Source organism: Grammomys surdaster, unplaced genomic scaffold (genome assembly GCF_004785775.1).
Source record: "Grammomys surdaster isolate TR1022 unplaced genomic scaffold, NIH_TR_1.0 213, whole genome shotgun sequence".
NCBI classification, from domain to species: Eukaryota; Metazoa; Chordata; class Mammalia; order Rodentia; family Muridae; genus Grammomys; species Grammomys surdaster.
The window spans coordinates 10,393,227-10,409,216 of record NW_021604658.1 but is presented as its reverse complement, the minus strand read 5'-3'; the positions used below and the strand labels follow the sequence as shown (position 1 = coordinate 10,409,216).

The 15,990-nt window shown below is 37.0% G+C and overlaps 1 protein-coding gene across 5 annotated transcripts in view; it reads right to left on the bottom strand.

Moving 5' to 3' along the window:
- The window catches only part of Spag9 (sperm associated antigen 9), a 125,752-nt gene that overhangs the window by 82,542 nt on the left and 27,220 nt on the right, over nt 1-15,990 (bottom strand). For 4 of the 5 annotated variants that reach the window (XM_028772386.1, XM_028772387.1, XM_028772389.1 and 1 more), the window contains exon 3: nt 2,186-2,256. In XM_028772386.1, coding sequence (XP_028628219.1) covers nt 2,186-2,256 — 71 coding nt within the window. Of the gene's footprint in view, nt 1-2,185; nt 2,257-12,668; nt 12,709-15,990 lie in introns of those variants that run through there. The other variant, XM_028772390.1, reaches the window with a different exon arrangement.

The window sequence follows — 15,990 nt, the reverse complement described above, 5'->3', positions numbered from 1 at the left end:
AAGGAAAAGTTGCCTGATGACTGTACAGGCCCAGGTCTCTGGCTTGGTAACTATGCTTTCTTGAGACCATTTTTTTTCCAATAGTGTACATCTCTGAAGGCATGGAAACAGACAGAAAACTTATTATACCTTTTCATAGGAAATAGATGGCAGGTTTTAAATTTTCTATAGAAATGTACCTTCACTATTATTAAATAGGTATTAGAAAAATAAAATCTTTATATTTGCTCTTTAAAGATGTATTATATTTAAAAAGAATATAAGTAATTTAAATACATTTTAATACTATATCATAATTTAATAATCTCCAATTACTATAAAAGTTATAACTTTACTTTAAAAACATCATCATTCATTACTATTACTTATTACATTTAAACATACTTTTCCAAATATATTTTGTAATTATCATCATTAATAAATAAGCAAAGCAAGTAAATACTACATACATACAGGACCTTACTCTGATAAAGAAATCAAGTGGTATAAAAAGCATCAACAATAGGCTTTTAACTACCAAGTTTTTAAAAATACCCTTAATATCTCATAAACAATATATTATTAAGACATGAGTATTTTTAACTTAATAAAAAAAAAAACCCTACTTTCATCTTTCCAGGGCCTTATGACCATTTATGATCAAACTTTTCCTTCTACCTGTATTAATTCTGTGACAATTTGTGTTCTGGGGTAGTAATGCTTAACCTCAATCCCATGAATGGGAAAGAAACTCTGCAGTATTCAAAGCAAACAAAACTGAGTATAATGTGATTTTATGATGTTTAAAGCAGCACCATTGGTCCCTACCATAGGCAGGATAGGTTACACAGCAATGGAAGAAAAACAGGAACTGAAGTCTACAAATAGGACTGTGGGAGCATGAGCAAGGCCCCAGACTCAGTCACCATCACCTAAATAAGTAAGTGGATAAAAAACTAGAATCAAGCCAGGCAGTGTTAGTGTACATCTTTGATCCCAGCACCCAGGAGGCAGAGGAAGGCAGATCTCTGAATTCTAGGCCTGCCTGATCTACAAAGGAGTTCCAGGACAGCAAGAGCTACACAGGGAGACCATGTCTCAAAAAACCCAACTCAAACCAACCAACCAACCAAACAAACAAACAAATAACCAAACAAACAAACCTAGAATTAGGTATAACATAAGACAGGATTAGTAAAGGCAAAATGGCCAAAAGAGGTGGCATACACCTTTAATCCCAGAATTGGAGGCAGAGGTATATGTGAGTTTAAGGCCAGCCTGGTTTGCATAGTGTATTCCAGGCAAGCCGGGGCTATAGAAAGAGGAAGGAGAGGGAAGAGGGCAGGACTATAAAATTCATTTAGGTATGTGAATCCCAGACTGAACATAACACACGGGAACAAACATTACATTGACAAGACAGAAACAAATACAATATGTTAAAGACTAATGGACTCTTAAAAACAAGGGTGACAAAGGGATTATATGCTGCAAATACTAATTTAAAATACTTAAGAAGGCTGGAGAAGTGTCTCAGTGGTTAAAAACCCTGGAGCTAGGTTCACTTGCCAGCAGCATTCATGTGGAAGCTCACAACCATCTGTAATTCAATTCTAGAGGATCTGATGCCCTCTTCTGGCCTTTGTAGCCACTGCACTTACAAACAGGTAGGACACTCATAAAAAATACAAATCTAAAAATAAATAAATATCAAAAAACATAAAATGATGAAAATTGGAATCATTTAAACACATTTTAATGTATTACAAATTTGTATTATAAATTTAATATAATTTAATGTAAAATATAATATAACAATATAAATTATAAGTAATATAAGTCCTTTACAACTAAATTATATATGTAGAGATCTATACCAATATCTTACCAATGCAGCATTTTCCTAACTGGTAGTAAATCAATTTTCTCAGCATCAGGTCAACATTTTATTATATGCATAAAGGTTTTGCTAGCTGACCTAGTAACTGTCTTAAATAACTAAAATTATTCTGAGGCATATAAATTTCCTACAGAAAAATTTAATTCCAGATTTAAAAAGAATAAAAGTCAACTTTGGTAAATGCCACATGACACACTTTCTGGAAATGATGCCTATGAATTATTCTAACTTTCCAAGGAAAATGTAGACTTATAAAGGCCATCATCTCTGTGTTCCAGTACTAACCTACTAAGGACAGACACCCACCTCAGTGTGTCTCTGATGCAGTGCATTATATTCCTTCTTCAGTTCTGCTTCTCTCTCTTCAAGTCTGCTGACTGCAATCAAGATACATATACTTAATCAAACATGTACAAGAAATGTACTTATGACGTCTGTCTTTAAAGTATTCTATGTTATCCACAACCTTTAGAAACGTTAGCCTTGGCCAGTATTCTATGTGAAATTCTTCACAAAGTGACCACATTTCACCTTCCTTAAATACCATCTTCAAAGAAAACGTCAGATTGGTTCTCTAACATATACATGTGTATCAGATCATCCTTTTACAGGTTTTTATATGATAGAGAATTCAGAAACAAAAATCACACAAGTCTTATCCTTGTGTTAGATCCCAGATGGTTGATTTCAACTCAACCATCGAGTATCAAGTTCTTTTTTCAGTACTAGCAGGATGACAACATCTCACTGTAAACATTCTCTGCTTTGAGTCTTCTTGAGTTCAGGGTCTCATCTTTTATTTAGCTCCCTCTGCAGGTGGATTTTGTGAAGTGTACTGATGTGGAGCTGGCTAACCAAAGGTGGGTTGTGGGGGATAGATTCTGAGACACAAAATATCAGGATAGAATTTTAAATGAGACTGACAGAAAATAGAATTATTCAGAGCAGAAGGGTTCCAGGAAACCCAAAAAGAAATAAACAACACTGGGCTGACCTTTAATGAGCACACTCCTGATACACTGCTACTACAGTAAACCATGAGCTACGAGGCAGAGGCAGACTGGGTAGGCGGCTGAAGAAGCCCACCGTAGCTAAGGGCAGCAGAAGCCACGGTGCTAGTGACATTGTCAAGAGACTCATTTAAGTCTGCTGCAAAGTCAGGATCAATTGGTTCTCTGTGTAAGGTCAACCAATGAGCTGCAAACACAACTACTGTCAACTCTGAAAGCACATATACATTTTCATATGCGGCATGTTTATATGTGACGCACCAAAAACATTAATGTGCTGCCCTGCCCGATTTGGGGTTTATATACATTTACCTCGCAGAATTTTTTGGAATGTCTTAGGAATATGTCATTATTTAGGAGAACTCAAATTCTTTTTGTTATAATTTGTTCGTAACTCAAGCCTGTATGTCTTTGGCTCAATAAATTTACACCATGGTCCACAGTACTTATAGAGTGCACTTTCTTACATAGACACGTAATGAACACATCTGCTTTTGACTTTATGCTGTGACCTAAAGCAATAATAAGCCGCTAATAATATAGATGCACTAGAATAACACAACAGGTGCTGAAATCTGAAAATTTGTGGTGCTACTCATTTAAAACAAAAATACATAAGGAAAAAAATCCAGGAAATCTATGCAAATTGTGGATATTTAGTGACAATTTCAAAATAAAATTTTTTGAAGGATTAGTAAGAAAAAAGTACAATGTCATTTATTTATATGATGAAGACCACTCAGCAGTTAAAAGCACTTGCTTCTTTTGCAGAAGACCCAAGGTTCGTTTCCAGCACCCAGACCTGGCAGGAAGTCCAGCTCTAGGGATTCTGATCTGCTGGCCTCCAAAGGCACTTGCATGCATGAGATGCACTCAGGAGCTCATGTACATGTGTATGTAAACACACACACAAACGCACAGACATAAACACAGATATACAAATAAATAAGTGAATAAAATTAAACCTTAAAAAGGTACTAAACATTGCTTACTACTTATTAACTAAGCTTATTTAAAAGTTAAGGAAATCCCGAGACTACCAGATAAACATTTTTAATTATTCATCTTTGTCAATTCATATTTTTATAATTTTTATTACACTTAGTTATGGTTTGTGTATACTGGGAGGGTTGGCATGTATGCCGCAGTCTTGTGTGAAGGTCAGAGGACATCCTGCTGCAACTGGTTCTCTCCTTCTACCATATGGATTCTATGCCATCTCAGGATTGGTAGCAAGTGCCATTAACTAACTAAGCCGCCTCACTGGCTCTACTAATCAATGTTTTCTTGATAATGCGCAAAAAAAGAAAGACAGACAGACTAAGGCTAAAATAAAAGCCAATATCATTCATAAATTTCAGCTTCAAATGTACTATAGATTAGAGCCCCATGATTCTGTCAACCCATTTGAAATAAATTCATAAAATTTATATTAATACCGCACTGATGAACTGCCCTACAAACCGGATATAAAATGATTTTATTATCATATTATGATAGAAGCATCATTTTATATTCAATTTAGAGAGAAGGCTACTATGGCAATATGGCTAACTTACTAAAGGTCACAAAGACGATTCTTTCCTAACATAGGCATCTGGGTACCATGCTATACTGCCTCAAGAAATGCACTTTTAGCCAGGTATGTTAGATCACACCTAGAATCCTAGCATTTGGGTAGGATGTTTGCTATAATTTTGACATCAGCCTAGTTACAGTGAATTCCAGGTCAGCTTGGACTATTAACCCAGTCTCCAAAAAAGCAAAAGAGAAATATTCCTTCTAATGTTTTATATGATAGAACCTACCCACCCTGAGTGTGGGGGACTGAAGAAATGGCTCATGGTTAAGAGCATTCACTGCTTTTGTAAGGGACCAGGTTCAGTCCCCAGCATCCACATGGTGCCTTGCAACCATCTGTAACTCCAGTTCCTGAAGATCCATCCCTCTCTTCAGGCCTCCACAGGCACCAGGCACATGCATTGTACAGACACAAAATGTAAGCAAGACACTCATACACAGAAAACAAAAATAATCATGAAAAAAAATTTCACTGCCAGGGGATACAATTCAAACAATTCCATTTTCTTATAGGATAACCTAGTCTCAGAAACTTAAGAAAACATCGAATTGCCAAGTGAAAATGCATACTCAGCTTATGAATCATTAGGGAGACCATTCTTGTTTGGATATGGTTTGTCCCTGAGGGTTAGTATGTTGCAGGCTTGGTCCCTATGGTGGCAGTGTTGGGAGGTAGTATGAAACTATCAAGAGATAAGGCATGGTGAGATCCTTGGGTGATTAGAGACTGTCCTTGGAAGACATTAAATCTCATCAGATTTTAAAAAAACAGCAAGTTGTTGGAAGAAAGAACCTCACCCTTAGTTGCCCTCAAGATGTTCCCAACATTGTGTTGCCATTGGTCACCAGGCCTATAACTAGAGGCCCAATGAGTCCCAAATCCTTTCTCTTCCACTTTGGACCTCTAGAACTAAGAACTAAATAAATCTTTCTTTATAAAGTTGGCCTGCCCATGAGGAGAGCAACAATACCAACCAACCAGAGCTCCCAGAGTCTAAACCACCAGCCTGGGAGCACATAGGGAGGGACCCACGACTCCAGCTGTATATGTAGGGGAGGATAGCCCTGTCAGCATAGGTGGGAAAGGAGATCCTTGGTCCCGTGAAGGCTGGATGCCCAGTGGGGGTGAGGGGGGGGAGTGAGGGCACATCCTCACAGAAGCAGGAGGAGGGGGGATGGGATAGGGAGTTCCTGGGCAGGGGTGGGGGTGGGGGGGAGAGAGATGGGGTAAGGGGATAACATCTGAAATGTAAATAAAATATCCAATAAAAAGAAAAGAAAAAAATAAAGTTGGCCTGCTTCAGGTACTTTGTTAATAGTAATGAAAAACCCATTGATATATAGATTAAAATGAGTAATCAGCATAGTATAGATCAAGTTGGCGTAAATAAGAAATATAAGACAACAAATGCTTGCTGAAAATGGGAAAAAATAGAACTCTCCTACATTGCTGGTAGGAGTAAAATGTTACATTCAATTTTAAAACAAGCTGAGTAGTGGTGGTGCACGCCTTTAATCCCAGCACTCAGGAAGCAGAGGCAGGTGGATCTCTGTGAGTTTGAAGTCAGTTAGGAAGCGAGTTCCAGGACAGAGAAACCCTGTCTTGAAAAATAAAAACAAAACAAAAAAATCAAATTCAAAACAGTTTGGCAAGAATTAACAAGGCGAAGGTTTGCCAACTCTTTGACAAATATTTTACTGCTAAGAAATACATACATGTACCCAATATTATCATTTGAATATGAAATGTACCTTAAAGGCCTGTGTGTTATAGGCTCTCTGAAAAGGTGACTGATCAGATATCATCAATAGGAGACATACACACACTCTCATCCAGTCAAACTCAAACTTCTGTGATGATGATTTGATACAGACCTCCCTCACCTCCACTGAACTGTTCTTATCGGTGTTTTTGCCAGTGATGAAAAGCTTACTACCACACACCTAGAGGCATTAAAATGGTGTTTAATCATTCAAAGCTGAAAAGGGCTTACTTGTCAACCCATAGCAAAGTAGAGAAAATATTCACGTTCTCAAATCAGGAATACTATACAAGAATTAGTAAATTATTTTCAAACTCATCAAGGATAAATGGCACAAGTAAGATAGCAAGAAAAGCAGAAACTAAAAAATACAAAACTAACACATAAAGTGTTAAAGAAATTATAATAATTACCTTTGAGATAGATTTAGTAGCCTATTAACCATCCCACTCCAGTTCAAACACCATTTGTATCTATCTATTCACCTAGAGACTTCCTTTAGCTCGAATATTCAATTCATTTAGTATGTCCTTTAACAATTGCTATATGCATAGCACATATCAGAAGATTTAAATAAACTGCTCAGAATTTACAGTAAGAATGCAAGCATGCTACCATCGTGGAGAAATATAGGAAATTATGAAATGAAAGTCCTATAACAGAATATAATGCTTTGGTATCTTACTGTCACGTGACTTCAGTTAAATTAACCTCTTCGGGCTTATTTCCTTGTTTAGTAATAATAGTTCACATTAGGATTAAGGGAGTGAATATTTGCAAAGGACAAAGAGTAATGTTGGCACAGATATTATTTCCACACAAATTAATTAAAGGTGCTGCTTACAAGGAATGCCAGACAAAAACAGTGAAAACACCAATACAGAATTATGCCTATGGAAATAGACAGGTACTGAAAGTATTTCACAGAAAATAAAAATACAAGACTAGGCCAAGAATGGTGGTGCCTATAATCTTGGCCCCTGGAGGATGAAGGCATGAAGATCACAAGTTCTAAATAAGAGTGAGTTCTGCACCAGCCAGAGTTATATAATTAGACTCTTATCTCAACAAATAAATGGGCTGGATCACCCAAATTTGCCCCCTAATACCAACACTGAGTACCTCACAAGTGCTTGTAACCCTAGCTCCAAGAGAACAGATGCCCTATTCTGGCTTCCACATGCATGTGTGTACACACACACACACACACACACACACACACATGCATTAAAAGTAAAAATAAAAGCCAGGCAGTGGTGGTGCACACCTTTAATTCCAGCACTCAGGAAGCAGAGAAAGAGGGATTTTTTTGAGTTCAAAACTAGTCTGGTCTACAGAATAAGTTCCAGGACAGTCAAGGCTACATAGAGAAACTCTGTCTCGAAATAAATAGGTAGGTAGAGACAGATAGGGGGATGGGTAGATAGATGATAGAGATAGATAGATAGATAGATAGATAGATAGATAGATAGATAGATAGATAGATAGATAGATAATCTATAACCAAGCACGATGATACATGCCTCTAATTCTAGTACTAGGGAGGCAGAGGTAGGTGTATCTCCATGAATTTGAGGCCAGATGGTCTATGTAGTAGAGTTCCAGGCTAACCAGTGCTATAGAGTAAGACCCTAATCTCAAAAAACAAAACAAAACAAACAAAAGGCAAATACAGAAAAAATATACTAAAAACAAACAATATGAACTGTAAGATATTTACAAAACAAAAAACTGTCTCCCAAAGCAGTTCATTCCTATAACCTTACTCAGGCAAAAGTCCTATAACTATCCTCCCTTCCTCCAACCCCCTTGTCTCTCTCTTCATCCCTCCTTCCACACCATAACTCCACCTGTTATGTCAATCTGAAATATCTCCCACAAGCTCATAAGGTGGGCACTTGGTCCCAAGCTGGTAGTTTTATTTTAGGAGATGATAGAAATGGTATGACAGGGACTAGCCAGAGGAGGTAGGGTTCTGGGCCATAACTCTGAATGTTACACCTGGTCTCTACTCCTTCCCTCCATCTGTTTCCTGCCATATCCTCCCTACACAAAGGATTAAAATCTCTGATACAATGAGCCAAAATATATCTTTCCTCCCTCAAGTTGTCCATTCAAGTTATTTTGTCAATTCAGTGAAAAGAGCACACCATCTATCAGTAAATTCAATGTATCTAATTTTAAAAATAAATCTAAGCCATGTGTGGTAGTGGTGGCTTTAATCTCAGTAGTTGGGAGACAGAGGAAGGAGGATCTCTGTGAGTTCAAGGCCAGCCTAGTCTACATAGTGAGTTCGAGCCAATGAGTTACTTTGTAAGATCCTGTCTCAAAAACAATAATAAATAAATCTAGATTTTGACTACTTTTTCCATCTGTGCCATCAAATTTTATTCTAGCATATTATCTAATGCTTGTACGACTATTACAATTATCTCCTGACCAGTGTATCTACTTAGCTTTTGTTATATAGTTGGGGTAAAATACCATCCTTGAAATTCTTCAATTTTCCCTGTTTTATTTAAAATAAGGAAACATTCTTACAATGGTGCACAAGACTTTACAGGATCCAATGTGTCAAGTCACACCACCTTTTGCTCCCAAACCCCATGGAGAACATTGATGTCTTGTTAAAAGACTAAATTGGGCCCTCATTTCACAAACTCAAAAAACATATTTGGCAATAGTCTTTAGGAGTATAATTAACAGGCAGCAAATGCACTGACCCACCAGGACTGATATCCTTGTAGGAAACACTAGAGCTCTCATTCTACACAGACACAGCAATAGCCATGTGAACATGCAGAAAAAAGACAATGACTTGCAAGCCAAAGAGAAGGGCTTCAGGACAGAAAATAAAATAAAATAAAATAAAATAAAATAAAATAAAATAAAATAAAATAAAATAGCAACCTGGCTATTGCTTGACTTTGACCCCTAACTTCCAGATGGTGACAACTAATTATGAGAAAGTATACCTTAGAAATGCTTAGATATGCATGTTGTTTCCTAAGAGTTGACCAGAGCCTATAGCTTACAGAAACAGATCCTGATTGATTTATATTAGCTTGCTAATTAACTTTGGCTTATATAGCTTCATTGAAATTATAACCCCAGTATATGATTGATTTCTGTGTTTCCAAATTTATCTGAATTAATATATATCATCACTAAGATTGGCTTAAGTTTATCCACAAATATTCCTTTTTTTGTTTTGTTTTGCTTTTATTTTTTGAGACAGGGTTTCTCTGTGTAGCCTTGGCTGTCCTAGAACTCAAGCTAGCTACAAACTCAGAGATCCATCCACCTGCCTCTGCCTCCCAAGTGCTGGAATTAAAGGAGTACCATCACTCGGCTTTTTTGTTTTTCTAAACATTTCAGTTTATCTTTACTTATAATTCCTTCAGCTTCCATTCATATCTTTCTAGTCATTAAGATTACTTTCTGCTTCAATTATTTCCACGTGGCACCATTTTCTTATTTTTTCATAAAACATCATTTGAAGCTAGGTGAGATACTAAATACCTATAACCCAACACTTAGAAAAGTGAGGCGAGGCAGCTTGAAATCAGCCTGGCAAAGAGACTTTGTTGACTGACTAATAGGTGGGTGAGTAGGTGGATGGATGGAAGGAAAGGCATGGATGAATATATTGATAAACAGATATATACATATGTACAGATATACATAGATGTTAAATAAATAGGCATTACAGAATACTTGTCCCTTACGTTATGTGTTAGTTTTCTTTGTTTGGAGACAAGATCTTACCATGTGGTTTTAGCAGCTGACCTGGAGCCACTATGTGTGTTAAGTTTTTTGTTGTTGTCTTTTGTTTCCTTTGTTTTTGAGGCAGGATCTTACCCACTGTGAAGTCCAGGCTGGCCTTAAAACTCACAGTAATCCTCTTCAGAATCTTGAAGAGCATGACTGTAGGTGTGTATGGTGCATCTGGTGTTTTAATGGACTTTTAAAAATAGATATGAAAAAAAAAAAAAAAAAAGCCTGGCGGAGGTGGCGCATGCCTTTAATCCCAGCACTTGGGAGGCAGAGGCAGGGGGATTTCTGAGTTCGAGGCCAGACTGGTCTACAGAGTGAGTTCCAGGACAGTCAGGACTACACAGAGAAACCCTGTCTTGAAAAACCAAAAATAAATAAATAAATAAAATAAAAATAGGTATGAAATTGAGCCCCATCTCTTGCCCCAGTCTTATCATTCATACTAAGAGTGTCACATAATCTTTGATCTCTGTGCTGTCTTTGTAGTTTTTCTTTGCCAGAATGTCCTAGAGTTGGGAATCACACAGTATGCAGTCTTTTCAAACTACTTTTTTCACTTAGGAGTATGTATTTAAGGTCAGCCCCTAACTTTTTGTGGCTGGATTATATCCATTATATAGATTGCCAGTTTATTTTATCAGTTATTCTTGTAAGAGCTAAATGCCACAAATACCATTTCTATTAAAGCTCAAAAGTTCATTTTCTTAACTTAAAAATGTGTTTTAATATATTTTCAACTAGGTTGAACTTGGTGGCACCTGGGAAACAAAGGCAGGAGAATTAGGAGGCCATCCCCAGCTAAGTTCAAGGCCTGTCTGGGATACTTTTGATTCTACCCCCAAAATAAAATCCTCAATTCACAGCAGAAAGAATACATAGATAGGTGCTAAGCTCTAAATCCATTTAGCCTTAACACATGACCAAATACGCCACCTAATGAAAGCTAAGCTGAGGCAAAGGTGCCTAAACGTGACCTAAAGTAGTTTCCTATTGCATCCTACCACTCTAGTTATGTATCCTACCCCTATGCCTGACCCACTATAAACAGACCCAACCAATCCTCCACTTCTGCTTCTAGTCTTCCAACTTAATGCACATGAATATAATAAACTTATAAAATGTCTGTGTTTCCAAAGAAGCTACTGATTTATCAGAAAAACTTAATTTTTTAATTTTTACATGAAGCCAGGTGTTGGTGCTGCACGCTTTTAATCCCAGCACTGAGGAGGCAGAGGGAAGCGGATTTCTGTGAGTTTGAGGCCAGCCTGGTCTACAGAGCTAGTTTTAAAACAGCCAAGGCCACACAATGAAAACGCTGTCTCAAACAAACAAACAAGTTAAATAAATAAAAATGTATGCAAACAAGATGAAACGTAAGTCACGTGTCTTAACTGTAGGGATATATCCTCAGAACTGCTTCACTACCCAATTCCATCACTGTGCAAACATACAATATACATATACAAGCTCAGCTATGATGGCACTAGGTGATAAAACTTCACAGGACTTCTGTAATAAATGCAGTCCACCAGGCTGGAACATTATTATTCAGTCTTTAGCTAGATAATTTTCATAGCTTATGCACTACAGCAATCAAAGTTAAATTTACAATGTACTTTAGTTTATAAATATATATATTGAAGTCCTCATAAAAGGCATTCTAGATCATAGAGCCATGCTGTAAGAGAAGCCTATGTCTGTGTTACTGGGAGTGTGCCTCTAATGGTTATTTTCTCCTTCCTAATGCCTACAAAAAATATCTAGATAGAAACAGCTGATAACTTTCTGTGTTTCATGTTTTCTTTACTTGTACTATAATTTAAATACTAATATTACCTTTTTAGGCACATATACTCCAAATCATATAAATATCATACAATATCAGATAAATACAGAATTATATACTATATACATATCCTCCAATATGTGCCAAGATCAACTTCAGAAGTACTGATTCTTTTCTGAAAATGATTCCAGACAACAACATATCCAGTAAGAATAACTAAGTAACAGTAAACAGTATAACCATTTCTGAAAATATCTATTAACACAGGAAAAGCCACCTTGAGAGTCCTGAGTGCCGTTAAGAAACCATTAAAGGAGAAAAAGATAGGGAGGAAGCAAAGGGAAAGTAGGAAGGAAAACCCCATTTCGGCAACAACTGTCCATATCCCCACAGCCTCAAGTTCCACAGCATTAAGGAACACCTATGTTGCAGTACATCTAAGATATATTAAAAGATCATTTCTTGTTAATGAGCAAACCCAAACTTTAAAAATATCTCAGGAAAAACCTTAAACTCTTGTGATTATTATACTCATCAAGGCTAGCTCTATATAACCTAGCATTAACTGGAAATCAAGAAGAATCTGTTTATGATTATCCCCAAACAACAGATAGCCAATCTGCCTATTTTTAACTGCTAATTTTTTGGGAAGAAAAACAAAATAAAACCACAGGGTCTAAAAGGGAATGGGGGAGGGAAGAGCAAGAAATAGAACATTAAAAAAACCCTCTACACCTTCCCCTCTAGCACAAGCTGATGGAGATGCTTTAGCTCACTTTGGATGCTCTTTCTATCCAGCTTTCCAGAGAGCACATGGATAGGATTGAGGCAGGAAGAGCCACCTGCTCTGCCGGCTCACAATTAGAGCTTACCTCCTCAGATTGGTGGCCTTTGCCAAGTTTGGAACACCTTCCATCTCTGTTGTCTTCTGCCCCATCAGACTGCTGATAGGCCTATGGGGGGAAGAAAGAGAAACAGACCTGCTAGAATGCCACATCCAACTATTATTTGCCTTCTCAAAAGGATCATTAGTTCTTACTGTTCATGGAAGGCAGATAATCTAATTGTTATTGGACCTCAGAGGATTAACATTGGCCTTTCAGAGATTCTCCTTCAACAATTTACCATCAAAAGCCCAAAAAGTAAACATGAACCAAGTGCTGACTTAAGAGCAAACCATCTCAGACAACACATCAAAAGTGATAGAAACCTGTCCCTGACCAAGGCCTTCACCACATCTGTCAAAAGATTTTTCAGAAAGATATTACATGTCATTAATCAAAAACAAAATGTTCAATGATATCTTAAAACTCTCATGAACCCTTAAAAGAGAAGAGTGATAACTTCAACAACTTCCAGTGTTAGAGACTTCTAACAATCTGTCACTGCCTTCAAGATCCAGAGCAGCCACAACAGAAGGTTGGCTTCTTTTCAAACTAGAGTCTCCCTCTCTTTCTCTCTCTCTATATAAAGAGGGGCCATGCTCTACCTCAGCACATATCCCTTTGTTATCATCCACATGATCACAAGATACTTCCTCAAAATGTACCAAAACCAACAAAATTATTTCCTTTAATTTAATCTTCTGAACTTATAGGAAGACAGCTTGGTATCTCTGCCTTATCCATTCATCCCTTTATATATTTGAGGGGGAAATCAATTAATTCATTTTTATGGTTTCTAAATAAAATGGCCAGAAATTCTTTGATGTTTACTCATAAAAATTAAATACCTGTAGTTCTAGATATTAATTATGAGCTACACCTTTCACATTCTCAATTGAAAACACTAGACTATAAAAGTAGAAAAGTCCAAATACAGACAATAAACAAAAGACAGCAGGAGACAGTGTTAGCAAGTGATACAAAAGCAATGACTACCACCATTTGCATAATTCTACTCTACTGATTTTCTGCTTTGCTTTTTATATATAGGCTTTAAAAAAAAAAGAAAAATCCCTCAAGTAAAATTTATTAAATAAACAAATTTCCAAACCTAAAAGAACTAGACTCAAATTAAAGTGAATTAAAAATAACCTTCTGTACAGTTAATTCCACAGTCTTTTTTTTTTCCAATAATAAAATACAATTCTGGGCCGGGCGGTAGTGGCGCATGCCTTTAATCCCAGCACTTGAGAGGCAGAGGCAGAAGGATTTCTGAGTTCGAGAGTTCGAGGCCAGCCTGGTCTACAGAGTGAGTTCCAGGACAGCCAGGGCTGTACAGAGAAACCCTGTCTCGAAAAAAAGAAAAAAATAAAATAAAATTCTGAAACTTGTAAAGTTACCTTAAAAAAAAAAAAACATTGGTTTTTTTTAAAAAAAAAAAAACACAAATCATCAGTTATATAACTTTATAGCTTTAAGAATTATGTAGATGAGACTTTTCTATTGACAAGATAAAACTAACATGGGTAAGATGACTTATTACAGGATTATTCAAGCTTTTTCAGTTTTCTTTTCCTTTGCAGTGCTGGAGACTGAAGCTAGGTCTGTCTCACAGTGCATAAGCAAGCTACCACCTAGCAACATCCCTGCCCTCCTCTCAGAATATTAACATTTGCTGAAAAGCACAACAAAACAAAACAAAACAAAACAAAACAAAAAGAAAGTTTAAGCATAAAAACAGACCTTGTAAACTTAAAACTATCTCTCTTCCTTCTGAGGTGTGAAAATTCTCAATCATCGATCATCTCAGTAATAGATCTTGCTTTGGAAGGTCTGCTTGGAGTTTCAAGATGAAGGCTTAGAGCCTTAGTTTTACTAGACTAGGGTCTTTATCAAACTGAAAAGGTAAATGGATGTCTCTGCGAGGTATAGAAAGGATGGAAAGGTCAACAGTCTCTAATACATGTTTTTAGTCTTCAACATTTTCCATTTAATTTTTAAAAATGAATTTTCAAGGCAAACCTGGTAGCATAAGCCTTTAATCCCAGCCCTGCAGAGGTAGAAGCAGATAGATCTCTGTGAGTTCAAGTCTAGCCTGGTTCATATAGGGAGATTCTGTCTCAAAAATAGAGCTGGAGAGATGGTTCAGTGAATAAAATACTGACTGTTCTTCTAACGGATACATGGCAGCTCACAACCATCTGTAACTCAAGTTCCAGAAGATCTGATAATCTCTTATGACTTCCTCTGTCACTAGGCACACAAGTGGTACATAGTCATACATGTAGGCAAACATCCACCAACTTGGAATTAATATTAAACAAAACAAAGAATTTCCACTCAAAAGGAAGCAAGGCAGAGTGAAAGAACAGTTTTCAAACAGCTTAAAATTCAATGCCATCTTGGGGCTAGAGAGATGGTTCAGAGGTTAAGAGCACTGGCTGCTCTTCCGGAGGAGCCCGGTTCAATTTCCAGCACCACACAGCAGCTCACAAGTGTCTGTAACTCCAGTTCTAGAAGATCCAACACCCTCACAAAGGCATGTATGCATGCAAAACACTAATGTATATTAGATAGATAGATAGATAGATAGATAGATAGATAGATAGATAGACAGACAGATAGATAATCAATGCTCACTAAATCTCTGTTTCTGTTATCACAAAGGCAATTAACATCCTACCTTAAGAAAGTAAACTCAGGAGTTGAGTGGAAGGCAATCAGTTCTAGAGCAAGTAGCCTAACAAGAAGTTTGTATCTACTCTTTGTGCTAATATGCTGTTAACAATTTTCCAAAATTAGAAACTATGACAGCACACAAATACTATGAAGTACTAAAAGATATTCATATTCCTTGACCAGCTTCCTTAAATATATTCTAAGAAGATTATAACAAGAGGGAAAACCTATAGACGTGAAACAGTATTTACCATTAATCTGCTTCATTATATTAGAAAAAAAAAGTCCATCCAACCAACCAACCAACCAACCAATCAGTCAGCCAGATGGTAAAGGAAGCTTTGAGTTGTTTATTCTGACGCCCCTGTAAAGCTCCCCAACCAGTGAGCCAGTGAACCAGTGAGCCACAATTCCTACCTGGCTCACATTTACCTTTACCTCGATTGTTGTATTCTGTTTCTGTTTCTGTTTCTGTTTCTGTCTCTGTCTCTCTCTCTCTGTCTGTCTCTCTCTCTGTCTGTCTCTCTCTCTGTCTGTCTCTCTCTCTCTCTGTCTCTCTCTCTCTGTCTCTCTCTCTCTGTCTCTCTCTCTCTGTCTCTCTCTCTCTCTCTCTCTCTCTCTCTCTCTCTCT